Consider the following 13278-nt stretch of genomic DNA (forward strand, 5'->3'; position numbering starts at 1 on the left):
CATATTACTCATTTTAAACGTAATCAGCACGCTAAAATATGTATCTGAAAACCTACGTTAGAAATGAGCCACAAGCTTTGCTGTCCGTCTCTCTGTGACTTTGTAAACAAACAAACTGCATTTTTTATTTCACTACGTCTTTAACAATATAACAGAAGCAGAAGAAATGTCACATGTATGCATCTTATCTATAAATGCACCAAGTCTTTTGTGCATACGTGTGTATGTACGTATTTAATTCACGTAACTCGAGAACCGTTTGCCCCACTGACTTCAAATTTGACACATGCGTTCCACACCACCACAGGGAGTGCAGTGCCCAGTGTTAAGTCCATCGGATCGCTGGTTGTCCAGAACCAGCACAAAAACCTCTGCCCAGCCTCCAGACAGGGCCCAAATCCAGATCACCCCTATATCTCCATATAGTGTATGGAGCTGGCCTGTTCTTACATCACAATAATGTTCTGACATCATCACAATGCTGCGCGACCTCGCCATTTATTAGCCAATTGATCACACCTGATCACCCCCCACGGGCACTGATCACCCCTAAATCTCCATATATGGAGCTGGCCTGTTCTGACATCACAATGATGCGTGACCTTGCCCTTTATTAGCCAATTGATCACACCTGATCACCCCCCAATGGGCACTGTTCTAGTAATAAAAAATATTGTTTATTTCAGGCTCTTTCTTCTGTAAGAAAACCCTACTTTCCAAACATTTAACACATGTGCATTCTTAACTAAGCATTATGTGGACATCTTAGTTCATTGTAAATCCATGACCTACATTTAAATTATTTGGATAGGTAGAAAAACCTTTAATGCATTCATTTATGGGGCATATGTGTATTCACAATATTGTGATCTCAAGAGAAAAGTAAATAATCCCATATTTACTTTCTGTGACGACAGCAACTCCAACAACTCCAACAACTGGAGCTCCTGTGACAACAGCAGCTCCATCCACAGGTTTGTGTACTTTTTATTTGCATTATAATCCCCATAGGGGGATTTTAGATTGCCTCATATAAGAACTGTGTTTGAAAAATAAACATGTCACCCCGGCCGTTTCACTCATATGGATATTAAGAGAGAAAACGCTAATGTTACTGCTGAATTAGTTACATTTTCGCTAGAAGCAGACTGTATCATATATGAGTGACTGACTGTTGCAAACGATACAGACACACCTCCCTGACAATAACGCTGAGACAGCTTGTTTATTTTTGGACCACAACGTTTATATGAAACGATTTTAAGATGAGCCCATGTTATTCTCCATAGAGAAATTACTTCCGCGAACCAGGGGAATCGAAGGGATGGGCGAGTTACGTCAGGACTTCGGTGCTCTATCTGTATTGGAAATTAGGAGTTGGACAATATAAAAAAAAGTCAATATCGGACATCCCTAATATATATACTGTATATATACATGGGCCAATATATGTATAATCTGTGAGGGCCAAGATAGTATTCCTTAATGTGTTTATGAATACGGTACATATTAATGGATATTGAAATATTAAAAATCTAAACCTCAGTAAAGAATACTCACACATGAAAATTAATTATCTGAGTGGTTGTTTAGGCTTCAGCGTGTATAGAAACGTATTATATTTTATTTTATTTTTAATTCATGGTGTGACCCATTTAAATGTTGCCTCTTTGGAAATACACAGTAATCATGTGGCTTTTGTTTCAGAGAGGCGATATAATTTCAGGATACAGCATGAATATACGGAGTCTCTCAATGACAAGAATGAGACGTTCTTCAAAGATATCAATGCAGCTGTGAGTCTTATCTTTCTATGTGTGTGTGTGTGTGTGTGTGTGTGTGTGTTTTTATGTGTGTGTATGTGTGTGTGTGTGTGTGTGTGTGTGTGTGTGTGTGTGTGTGTTCTCATGTTCACATCATGTGCGTAGACAGACAAACTTTGTTTAAATTATTTTTTGCACATTATTAACAATGTAACAGTTTCATCAATACACAGAACATACATCTCCTTCCTTCCTTCCTCCCTCCCTCCCTCCCTCCCTCCCTCCCTCCCTCCCTCCCTCCCCTTCCTTCCTTCCTTCCTTCCTTCCTTCCTTCCTTCCTTCCTCCCTCCCTCCCTCCCTCCCTCCCTCCCTTCCTTCCTTCCTTCCTTCCTTCGGCCTACTTTGATTTCAATGCAAGGCCTACAGTATGGAGATGAGTGTCTGTGCTTTTCCCACAGCGTTGGAATGGTCGACAGCATAAATGTGAAAATCACATTAGCACACTGCTCTGAAATAGACGTGCAGTAGGCATATAAACTCAATACCTCAGAAAAAGACTACTTTAACTAGAAAAAAGCAGTTCCTGGCGAAACTGTATGGACTTGCTGAAAGCAAATATAAAGCAAATTAAGCTCAGTACTATAACCATTTGAGAGGAATATTGTCAAATGTACAAAGCCATAGCCACATAGAATTCAGCAATTTGTATGATATAGATAAAAAAAATTAAAACATGGCTGCGAATCTGGTTTATTGTCAACTGTATGAAATAAACAATTCAAACAAGAACTAGAAAAAGTGCCCTTCTGGGCACAGGTCTCCACCAGGAGGATAGAAGTGTGTGAGATGTTTGGCAAAATGTGTGTGAGATGTTTTTTTTTTTTTGCAACAATTTTCTTCATTTTGTTGAGGAAATGCAGAGCCAGATCACTCATCGAATCTCTGAGGATAGAATTCTGGATGAGCAGGACATGTGCAGCATTTTGAACGGGCCACTCCTGAAAACTTTAGAAGGCAATGTTAGCCAATCAGTGTAGAATCTGTTAAATCCAACAGACTCGTCTTGATCACATGACTACAGAGATCATGTGTACCGATTTGCATGAGATAAGGATGAAATCTGTGCGACTAACATAAGCAATGTGTTTCGCAGAAATCGGCCTCATGGTGGCGCTATAACCGGCAGATGTGGAGGGATGCAGGGACAATGTTTTTCCATGGCCTCTAAGTTGTATACAGATTGATGAAGTTATAGCTAAAAACAGGAATTGGCCTGTTATAGCGCCACCATGAGGCTGATTTGGAAAAGAACGAGTGGCATGTCGTCCTTGGCCTAGTGGAAATGTGCGTGTATAATTTCACGGAAATTGCACACTGTGTTTGTGATTTGTGGCATTTTGTTCGAAACGGACCAATCATGTGAGCTTTGGAAGCCAATATTAGCCAATCAGGATGGAAGATGGGACATTGTGCAGATCTGTGTTGATCACATGACTATGGCGATAGTGTATACCGAATTGTGTGATGTATGGATAAAATGTGTACGAGTAATCTACAGAAATGTGTTTTGCCTAAATCGGCCTCATGGTGGCGCTATAACAGGCCGTTGAGGAATATTTGGGGCAGAGGTTCGTCATTGGCATCCATGGAGTGTGTGTGCAAAGTTTGGCATGGATCGGGCCAACGGTAGCGGAGATTAGCTGATAACGGACGGACGGAAGGACGGAAGGAAGGAAGGAAGGAAGGAAGGAAGGAAGGAAGGACACACACACGGACAGAGTGCAAAACATACTCTCTCCCCATGCCTTCGGCCTGGTGGAGACAACAATGAAAATAGCTCAACACAACTAATATGAGTGGTTTCTCCAAATTCAACACAAAATAAAACATTTCTAGTGGTATTTGAAGAAGTCGTTTGCAGAATGCAAACTGCAGAATATTAGTGAACTGGACTGGAGCCCACTACACATGAGGAATGGGCTAAAATGCCACAGGAATGCTGCCAGAAGGTGGTTCCTGGCTATGCCTCACGTTTGCAGCAGGTCATAACAGCAAAAGGGTGCTCTACAAAAAGACACAATAATTCCGACCGACTCGGCACTGCACCCCCTGTGTGGAGTAGAACGCGTGTGTCGAATTTGAAGTCGGTGGGGCGAACGGTTCTCGAGTTACGTGGATTACACACGGACAGACGTACAGACAGACAGAGACTTGGTGCATTTATAGATAGATAGATAGATAGATAGATAGATAGATAGATAGATAGATAGATAGACAGATAGATAGATAGATAGATACTAGAGCGGTGCCCGTGGGGCATCTACAGCGGTGCCCGTTGGGCACTGGCCTACTTGGAATGATGTAAGTTGGAAATGCATGCCCCACCCAGATATTATGCGTTGGAGCCTCTACAGCGGTGCACGTTGGGCACTGGCCTACTTGGAACGATGCAAGTTGGAAATGAATGCCCCACCCAGTTATTATGTATGTGTCCCTTTTATGCCCATATGGAGTTCTTGGTCAGGCATGCCCAAATATGGAGTATATGCAGACGTCAGAATGATGTCAGAACTGGCCGCAACTCCATATATGTACACTGGGCAGGGGCCATGTCCAGAGCCCGGGCAGAGACCTTTTGGGGCGGTTCTGGACAACCGTGGGTAAATAACTAAAATATTCATGATGCTTTCTCTAACAGATTCAAGATGTTGCTGATGGTGATGATCATTTCAAATCAGCAAGCCTCGTAAAGTTCAGGTAGGCCAATCAAAGTTTCACTCTTTTTTCATTGTCTAGGTATGTTTGCACATACAAGAAATGTATCTTAAGCACTACACTGAAGCAAAAATATAGAAATATTTAAATTACTTTACAACAATTTACTCAACAAATCACACCTGTGTGAAGTGAGGGGCGCTAATATTTAAGTCTAACTCATGTTGATTAGGTGATGTAAAATAAACAGTGCCAACACAAACATTAAATGCCATTAACAATAAAGAGACAATATGACGTAAATGACAATATGATGTAAATTTTCCCTTCATTGTCAATGTGTTTACTAAACAAACTTTGAACTAAAGACAAACGTTAAACCTGTGTATAGGAGGGGCTAGCACCCCTAAAAAATATAGAGGTAAGGAAAACAAACCCTTTGGTTTGGTCTTTATGTTTGAAAGGAGGAGTTTGTCCATGTTGTTGTACAGTGAGTACTTTGCTCAGGCACATTATGACGTAAATTCTCCATTCATTGTCAATGGCATTTATTGTTGTGTTCAGACAGAATCTACACTAGCTGTTTATAGGAGGGGCTCCAAAATGTCCCATCTGGCAACACAGTACAACAACAATAATCATTAATTCTGTTAACATCTTTCACAGGGAGGGAAGTGTCATTGCAGATTATAATGTGACGTCTGAAACCGATTTCCCCAACTCAAAATTATCGGCCTTACGTGACAAAATTTTCAAAAAGCTAAAAGATGATCATGGATACACAGTAATACCCGACGGTGAGAATGATATACCAAGTTATTTATAAATATTTAAACATTTCTAGTTGCTAAATATGAACACAAATAGACTCTTAAAAAGTTGCCAAAAGATGATTTTATTATTGTTAATGAGGGGAGGGTCACCACCTGTGGCATAACCACAGAGACCACTTTCACAAAACTATTAATGAAAAAATATCTTGAGGTTTTGTGAATCCAGTGCTGGAGTCAGACAACATTTTATTTCTTTCCTTAGAGTATGATTGTAAATCAGACGATTTTGGTGAAGGGAACGAAGGGGAGAAAGATACAGAATCTGGCCTTTGCAAAGAAGGTGAAGAAGGAAGCAAAACAGCAGTGTGTACAAAAGATGGAACGTGGAATATTATAAATGACGGCTGCATCCTAAAAGTGATTGGCGAACTGGTTAGTCAATCTCAGGTAACAACCACAGCCTTTTTTCTTTGATCTCTGTTATTAAGTGTCATACTATGACTTTTACACTTGTAACAAACCGTATACTTAAATGACCGGTGTCCCCCAGGGGTCTATCCTAGGCCCTAGAGCCATGCAGAGACCATTGGAGAGGCAGGTGCTCAAAATTGCAGCAACATAAGCCAAAATGTACTTATGATTTGTTTTCCATAAGGGCACTTTGGGCATCAGGGGCAAAAGGGCAGGTGCTCAAGTCCCCTCAATTCCCATCTGCACGTGCCTGCTATGAACAGGCACGTGCACATTTGGCACATTTAAATACTTTTACATTTCCCTTAGAATTTGGGGAAATAGGTCAAAAACAAACCTAAGCGCCCAGCACCCCAGTCCTGAATCATAGAGTATATAAAAGGATAGAGACTGATCTGGCGCGAAGCTCCGCCCCCTCCGCTATTCATGTCAGTGGAAGTTGCTCAGTGGCGTTTTGAAGCACCCGGAAGACTGCCGGAAGTCCCTCCTCCGGACCTCAACTTTGAGGTCCGGGGTGACGTAGGGCAACCGAGCGCTCAATGTTAAAGCCCAGCTGCACGGGGTTTCCCGGTCATGAATCCACGGGTCCGCCTGTAGTCCCTCCTCCTACCACTAGGACCCAGAGCTTCACCGTTGAATAGCCTCACTGGCCCCTTGGTCCTGAATCATAATACTATTTGACTGACCTCACCCCTCGCTACAGCGAAAGGTGAGGTCACAGATGGGCCTACATTTTGGTGGCATTGACACATTTCCCTGAGATATGATTATAATAATAACACATATAGCTGAAAGCAGCGATAAGACAGGGCCAAGCAATACGAAAAATCACACCTGTGTGAACTGAGCGGTGCAGGCTGCTCAACAACACTGCTGGCTGGCTGCAGTTATTGCGAACGCAGTGAGCATTTACTATGAGACCCAGCAGATCATGTCTGTCTGTCTGTGTGTGTGTGTGTCACGCTGTAACACCACCCGCCCGCCACCAGAGGGCGCAGCTGTATCACACACAAAAACACATGCACGCACGCACGCACGCACGCACGCACACGCACACGCACACGCACACACACACACACAAACAAACAACTTAACTTAATAAAAAAAAAAAACCTTAAAGTACGTAATTTATTCTAATTGTTGTTATTGCAATTTACGAGCTGCGTTCGCTTCCCGCGTTCGCGCGTCTTACTTGTAGTTATAGTGCTCAGTGTGAATGGCCCTTTTAGGCTGCTCAACAGTGCCACTTTAGGTCACCCTGCAGTATTGCAGCTGTTTTTACCCTAAACAGACCCCAAACAGACCCGCTTATTGTGCATATTGCATATAGTCTTTTTCTTATTGCTGCATTCCTTGGCCCCTCTTATCGCTGCTTGCAACTATATATATATATATTTTACAAATGTCTTCACGAATGTACAAACGAATGTACAAAGTGACAGATGTGTTCCGCATGAGTCAAGGAATATAATAATCTTTTAAGGGCAGCTTACTGATCATTCTCACAAAGTTTCATGAAAATCTACCAAACTATTTGAGTTGCTTAAATTTGTTCAGAGACAGACACATAAAAAAAGGAGTGATTACAATACCCTGCCACACACCACTGCAGACAGGCTAATTATCTAGCTGATATTAATGATGACTATTCAGATTTCTAGGAGAACATGTTCACTTGTTTGTACATAGTTGTTTACTACAGTAACAGTACTACATACAACTACTGCCTTTTATATCCCAGAATCTACAGTCTCTGAATGATGAAGAGTTTTCAGATTTTCTGGGTGAGTTAAGCTCAGTCACAGGAGAGAACGCTGATGATATCACCTCATCAGCTGCCAACATTGGTGCCATTGTTGACATACTGGATAGTGTGGCAAATACAAATAAACCAATAAACGAAACACTAATGAAGGTAGGTCAACTATTATTTGTTTATTATTGTGTCAAAGTTACATTATAGTTGCACTTGTATATTTTATACAAAAATAGTCAACAAAATTCAATCATTCATAACTTGGTAACTGCACACACTGCACATGTATGGTCATCTCCATTATTCAGAAGTTAGTAATGTTTTAATAACTGGACAGAAAAAAATGTAAACAAATTCTAGTCTTTATGTAGTTGTCTTTATTTTGTACATATTCTTTAACTTTCTTTCTTTTTTAGAATGTCCTGAACACAGTGGATGTTCTCATATCTGATAAAGCAAAGGAATCATGGCAGGATTTAAATGACAACGCCACTGAAAGCCAAACCTCAGATATAAGAAGTGCTGCTGATGAACCAGTGGCTAGTGGCTCAAAGTTACTGAGATCTATTGAAAGAATAACTGACCGTCTGACCAATGACTCTTTTGAAATTAGAACACCGCTCATTACCTTGAACAAAACCACATTCACAGACACCTACAACAATGACCTGAATCAATCTGTTGAGATAGACATACCAGTATCCAACGTTCCTCCTTCCAGTGAAATCACAATTGTGATATTTGCCTCAATGCATAATGTCCTTCCCGCAAGGACCACCGCCAACAACGACACAAATTCCACTGTCATCAATGGAAATGTGGTTCTAGTCGAGACTGAAGCCGCCATCACGAATGTGTCATTCACCTTTGATATTTTTAGTGAGACTCTGGACAATGAGACTCTGGGAAATCCTCAGTGTGTCTTCTGGAACTTTACTCTCTTGGGTGGTCTTGGCGCGTGGGACAGTGAGGGATGTGTGTTGGTGAGTCATGCTAATGACACTGTGACCTGCAACTGCAACCATCTCACCTCCTTCTCTATCCTCATGTCGCCCTTTACACCGTTTGACAAAGCATTTCAAGTCACTCTGGACTTCATAACCTACATTGGAGTGGGCATATCCATGGGTTGCTTGGTCATATGTCTCATCATTGAAACAGTCATCTGGAGAAAAATAAGAAGGAACAACACCTCCTACTTACGACATGTGTCCATCGTCAACATTGCCGTGTCGCTCCTGATAGCAGACATTTGGTTTATTATCGGGGCAGCCATTTCAGTGCCAGGGACAGACAACGTATCAGCATGCAGTGCGGCAACTTTCTTTATCCATTTTTTCTACCTGGCTCTGTTCTTTTGGATGCTGGCATCAGCTTTGCTGTTGCTATATCGCACAATAGCCGTCCTGGGGAATTTGTCTAAAAAAAGCATGCTAGCTATTGCTTTCTCTCTAGGCTACGGAGCACCTCTTGTCATTGCCATTATAACCATAGCTGTGACTTCACCCGATAAGAATTATATCCGAAGAAACGGCGTATGTTGGCTGAACTGGGACCCCTCCAAGGCTCTGTTGGCATTTGTCATCCCTGCCCTCATGATAGTGGCCACAAACCTCTTGATCCTCATTGTGGTGATGTACAAAATGTTGAGAAGCAGAAAGGTGGGAGAATCGTCACGGAATCGTCCTGAAGAGCGGCATGTCCTGGTGGCCGTCGCTAGAAGTTTGGCTGTGCTAACGCCTTTTTTCGGAACTACATGGGGTCTGGGAGTAGGAACCATGGTTTCTCCACACGACAAAGGAATCCATATTGTGTTTGCAATCTTTAATTCACTACAGGTGAGCAGTTAAAATTATAGAGTAATGTACAACTCAAGAATATGGATGGAGTAAGGTTTATGATATGAATAACACCATGTTAGAATTGCTCTTTAACAGGGTGTAACACTTTGCCTGACGATGTTCAATATTACCTGTGTTTTAAGGGCAGTTTCACATTTGTACTTAATTCTAGATTTCAATCCTCTCAAATGTATGCTCATTTACATAATAAGTACATGTGTTTATTCATACTGCACATACAGTATATTACTCTGTAAATACATAATTATGATATTTTAGTATATGTCAGTAGACTACTACAGGGGTTCTCAACCCGTGGGTCGCGACCCCTCGGGGGGTCGCCAAATTATTTTAGGGGGTCCCCAAATTATTTTCCAAAAAAAAAAAATATATATATATATTTTTTAAATTTTATTTTCATGATTTTTCAAAAATAGCAGACCTACAAGCTCGTAGCGCGCCACTCGGTGGCGCGCTATGAGCTTGTAGATCTGCTATTTTTCAATAGCTAAATTCTAACAATGCTTAAAACACCAAAAGGGGTTCCCGCCCAAAATGGTTTAAGGTTATTGTAGCAGTTAATTTATATTGGGGGTCGGGAGGGGGTCCCGAGACATTGCCAAAGCATTTCCGGGGGTCCCCGGCCAAAAACGTTGAGAACCCCTGGGCTACTAGTACAGTACACATGGTAACAGCGGCATGAAGCCATTGGAAAGTAAAGTGTTACACAGTTAACGTGCCTTTTTAACTGATCACAATGTATCTTTACAAAGGGATTCTTCATATTGGTGTTTGGAACACTGCTGGACAAAAAGGTGAGTAAATGGACCTCTATGGCCCCATTTAGACTGCAGTCACATCCAGTCAAATCTGATTCAAGTCTATTTGGGACCCTGACGAAGGCTTGCATAGTCGAAACGCGTTGGTCTATTTTAATGATCTTTGCCAGCCTTACAATAAAGGCTTTTTTCACTTGACTGGAACAGATCGAGTGCTTTGGACCTCTTTTTTTCTGATTCAAAACTTATTTATTTCTCAAATCTGATCTTTTCGCCCGACTGTCTCAACATAGCCTAGTAGCCAAAAAGTGAACCCGGACATGTTGAGTACACCAACGTTTTATGTTATAAATGTCTAGTATGGGTTTCCAGCATGTAGAAACTGCCGGATGCTAACTTGCATATGTTGAGCAATTTTCATAATTGGCATAATATGTAGAAGGCAAAATATTAAAAATTTCATCATGCTTTATCTAGCATGTGATGTGTCAAACTAGGGGGTTTTCATGATGCTGAATTTTGAGTTTTTTGCAAAACTAATGCTTGGAATGTATTCAGCATCATGAAAACCCCCTAGTTTGACATGTCACATGATACAAGCATGATGAAATTTTGAATATTTTGCCTTCTATAGGTTGTAATTGGTATGGTCACATATTATGCCAATTATGAAAATTGCTCAACATATGCAAGTTAGCATCCGGCAGTTTCTACATGCTGGGGATCCATACTAAACATTTCTAACATAACACCTTGGTGTACTCAACATGTCCGGGTTCACAATGGGGCTCTATGGGCTGGCTACTAGACTAACACACAGATCTGTGTGTTCAGACTGGTAGACAAATCCAGTCTGAATCAGATCTGTGTCACATCCAGATTGGAATCCGATTTGTTTAAATAAGTCTAAACGCAAACAAGTCACATGGAAAACCTGATTTAGATCAGGTTACTGCGTTCAGACTGAGACAGATTTTCTGAAATCAGATTTGAAATTGAATTTGGCAGGGGTCCTTGAGCCCCCTCAATATCAACTTGGTTAATATAGCATAAAAATCAGTTATCTGAAAATAGATCTGCAAGCAGATCAAGCTCATTGCATGCGTTTGAGTGCTGCATGCAGTGAGCTTGTACCTCTGCTATTTTGAAAGAAACCTTGAAAAATAGTGAGACATTTTGAAAATTTGTGAAATACAAATCATGTATGGTGGTCCCTGCCACCATACATGCCACGGTCACATACACATTCATTTTCCGACATTGAAAACAGTTTGAGAACCACTGATCTAAACTTAAAGCACTTTGTGAATGCTGAACTGGGGCACAGTGAGCATCCTACACTGCCAAGAAGCTCACCATGTCAATCTTGGTTTCCAAACACGGCTGTTATGGATGCTTTGGTCAAATACAAAATTGTCACCCGACACTGAATGTTGCCCCTGTTATGCAACTTTATGCGGCGACGAGTGTGATAACCTCTATTTATTTCAGGGCTTTAGATTCTGATTTTGATCTCACTTTTCTGATTGTATTTCAGATTCGATCAGAGCTTAAAATAAGACCAGTGTCAAATTCTGGTTCTACTCCAAAGGTAAGAGTTGTTTTGTCTTTGAATCGCTATTCTGTGGTGAACAGTGCATCAGACAGTCGCATCTCAAATATCTGTATATTTGGTTTTCCTTTCAGAGCACCTTGTCAACGAGACTAGGCTTCTTCCGGAAATGGAGAAGAGGAACAGGTATGATATCCTACATTAAAATTGCCTATAGGGTGGGTGGTGGACTTGCAAGGTGCATCCGCACCAAATTTGGCACAAGCACTGGTGCTTGTGCCAGTGCTTGTGCCAGAGCATGTGCCAGTTGGTGTGACACTAGTCACACTCACGCCAACCAAGGCCTACTATCCCTTTAACAAGAATCGAGTGAGGAAAATGTAACAAAAAATTAGCTAGTTTCTGGCTCGGCTTATGTCTCGTGCAGTATATCTTTGAATATGTTATATTCCCTCGCGCCATCACTTAAGTTCCATTGCTGTACTGAACATGTCATGTCTTCCTCTCTTTTATATCAGATGGTTACAATGTGAGTTCAGGTGCAACATCTAGCAGTACTGGTGCATCCAACACTGCCAACACTTAACAGCACAGCAGGCAATCAACATAATCAAGACAAGAGTCAGAGGGCTCACCATGTCCTCAAGTGTCTGGCATTAAGTTTGGATCTGGGACATTGTTTGCAAAACGTTATTGTCAGTGGTCACATAAAACTGAGTTTTTCAGTCTGTTAAACAGTCTATATAAAAAATGTAAAAAAAGGAAATATTTTGAGCAAATCGTTTGCATCAGTGTTACAAAGTAGCCTACTGTAAGTGTCTTTCCAGAAAGAGAAAGAGATAGTATAACATGTCATTTGATTATTTTGAATGATTATAAAGATTTGGTCCCCACTCCGTTGGGGTATTCTTTTGTCATTGTATATTTGCACTGCACATTGTATATGTGAAATGTATTCTATTCTCCATCCTAACTTGTGATGTAAATACAGTATTTTTATTTTATTTGTTAGTATTTGTTGTTAACCTTTTTGCTGCAGCAATTGCAGTAGCCTACTAAAAATGTATATAAATAATATGCAAAATGGGTTTGTTTTGGTTTACTTTGCCTATCAAATCAGTTAGACAGAACTAGAGTGCTCTTCACCGGGCAATGACCTTGTTTACTCAAAGGGAAATCACAGTGGCAAATTTAGACTTAGACGAGGCCATCAGTCAAATCTAATATTAAGCAAACTGGGCGGTGTCCGACTGTGGATGTCTTAATAATGAATTGTTGGTTGCAGAAAAAACTGCTCATTGTGAATACGATTTGGACCAAATTGTCAAGTTGGTTACAGTGATTAACCGTGCTGGCAGAGATGGGCATGTATTTGAAATACATGTATTTTAAATACTTTTTCTTGTATTTTAACCCATTTTGGGCGGGAACCCCTTTTGGTGTTAGCATTATGTTATGCTTTAGCTATTGAAAAATAGCAGATCTACAAGCTTGTAGGTCTGCCATTTTTGAAAAATCGAAGAACGACTGACATAGAAACATAGCTTTTTCAGAAAACTGTCAGGATGTAGAAGACATTTTTTTAATCTGATCTCAGGTCAAAATGGGTTAAAACACTTTTTTTGTAT

At 40.8% G+C, this 13278-nt stretch overlaps 1 protein-coding gene across 1 annotated transcript; it reads left to right on the forward strand.

Annotated features, from left to right (window-relative positions):
- The first annotated feature begins 7462 nt into the window (after positions 1-7462).
- Positions 7463-12738, forward strand: LOC306941369 (adhesion G protein-coupled receptor F5-like). The gene is made up of 5 exons (XM_079526803.1): positions 7463-7637; positions 7895-9316; positions 10093-10134; positions 11636-11689; positions 11785-12738. Exons 1-5 carry the CDS (start codon positions 7632-7634, stop codon positions 12007-12009), a joined length of 1749 nt encoding a protein of 582 aa, XP_079382929.1. The 5' UTR covers positions 7463-7631; the 3' UTR covers positions 12010-12738.
- The last annotated feature ends 540 nt before the right edge of the window (positions 12739-13278 follow it).

This window comes from Electrona antarctica (genome assembly GCF_951216825.1).
Source record: "Electrona antarctica genome assembly, chromosome: 17".
In the NCBI taxonomy this organism is placed as follows: domain Eukaryota; kingdom Metazoa; phylum Chordata; class Actinopteri; order Myctophiformes; family Myctophidae; genus Electrona; species Electrona antarctica.

Excerpts from the sequence above, each read along its gene's own strand:
- LOC306941369 (XM_079526803.1), top strand. Across the intron at positions 9,317-10,092 it reads CAATCTTTAATTCACTACAG|GGATTCTTCATATTGGTGTT; the intron begins GTGAGCAGTTAA and ends ATCTTTACAAAG. Across the intron at positions 11,690-11,784 it reads ATTCTGGTTCTACTCCAAAG|AGCACCTTGTCAACGAGACT; the intron begins GTAAGAGTTGTT and ends TTTTCCTTTCAG.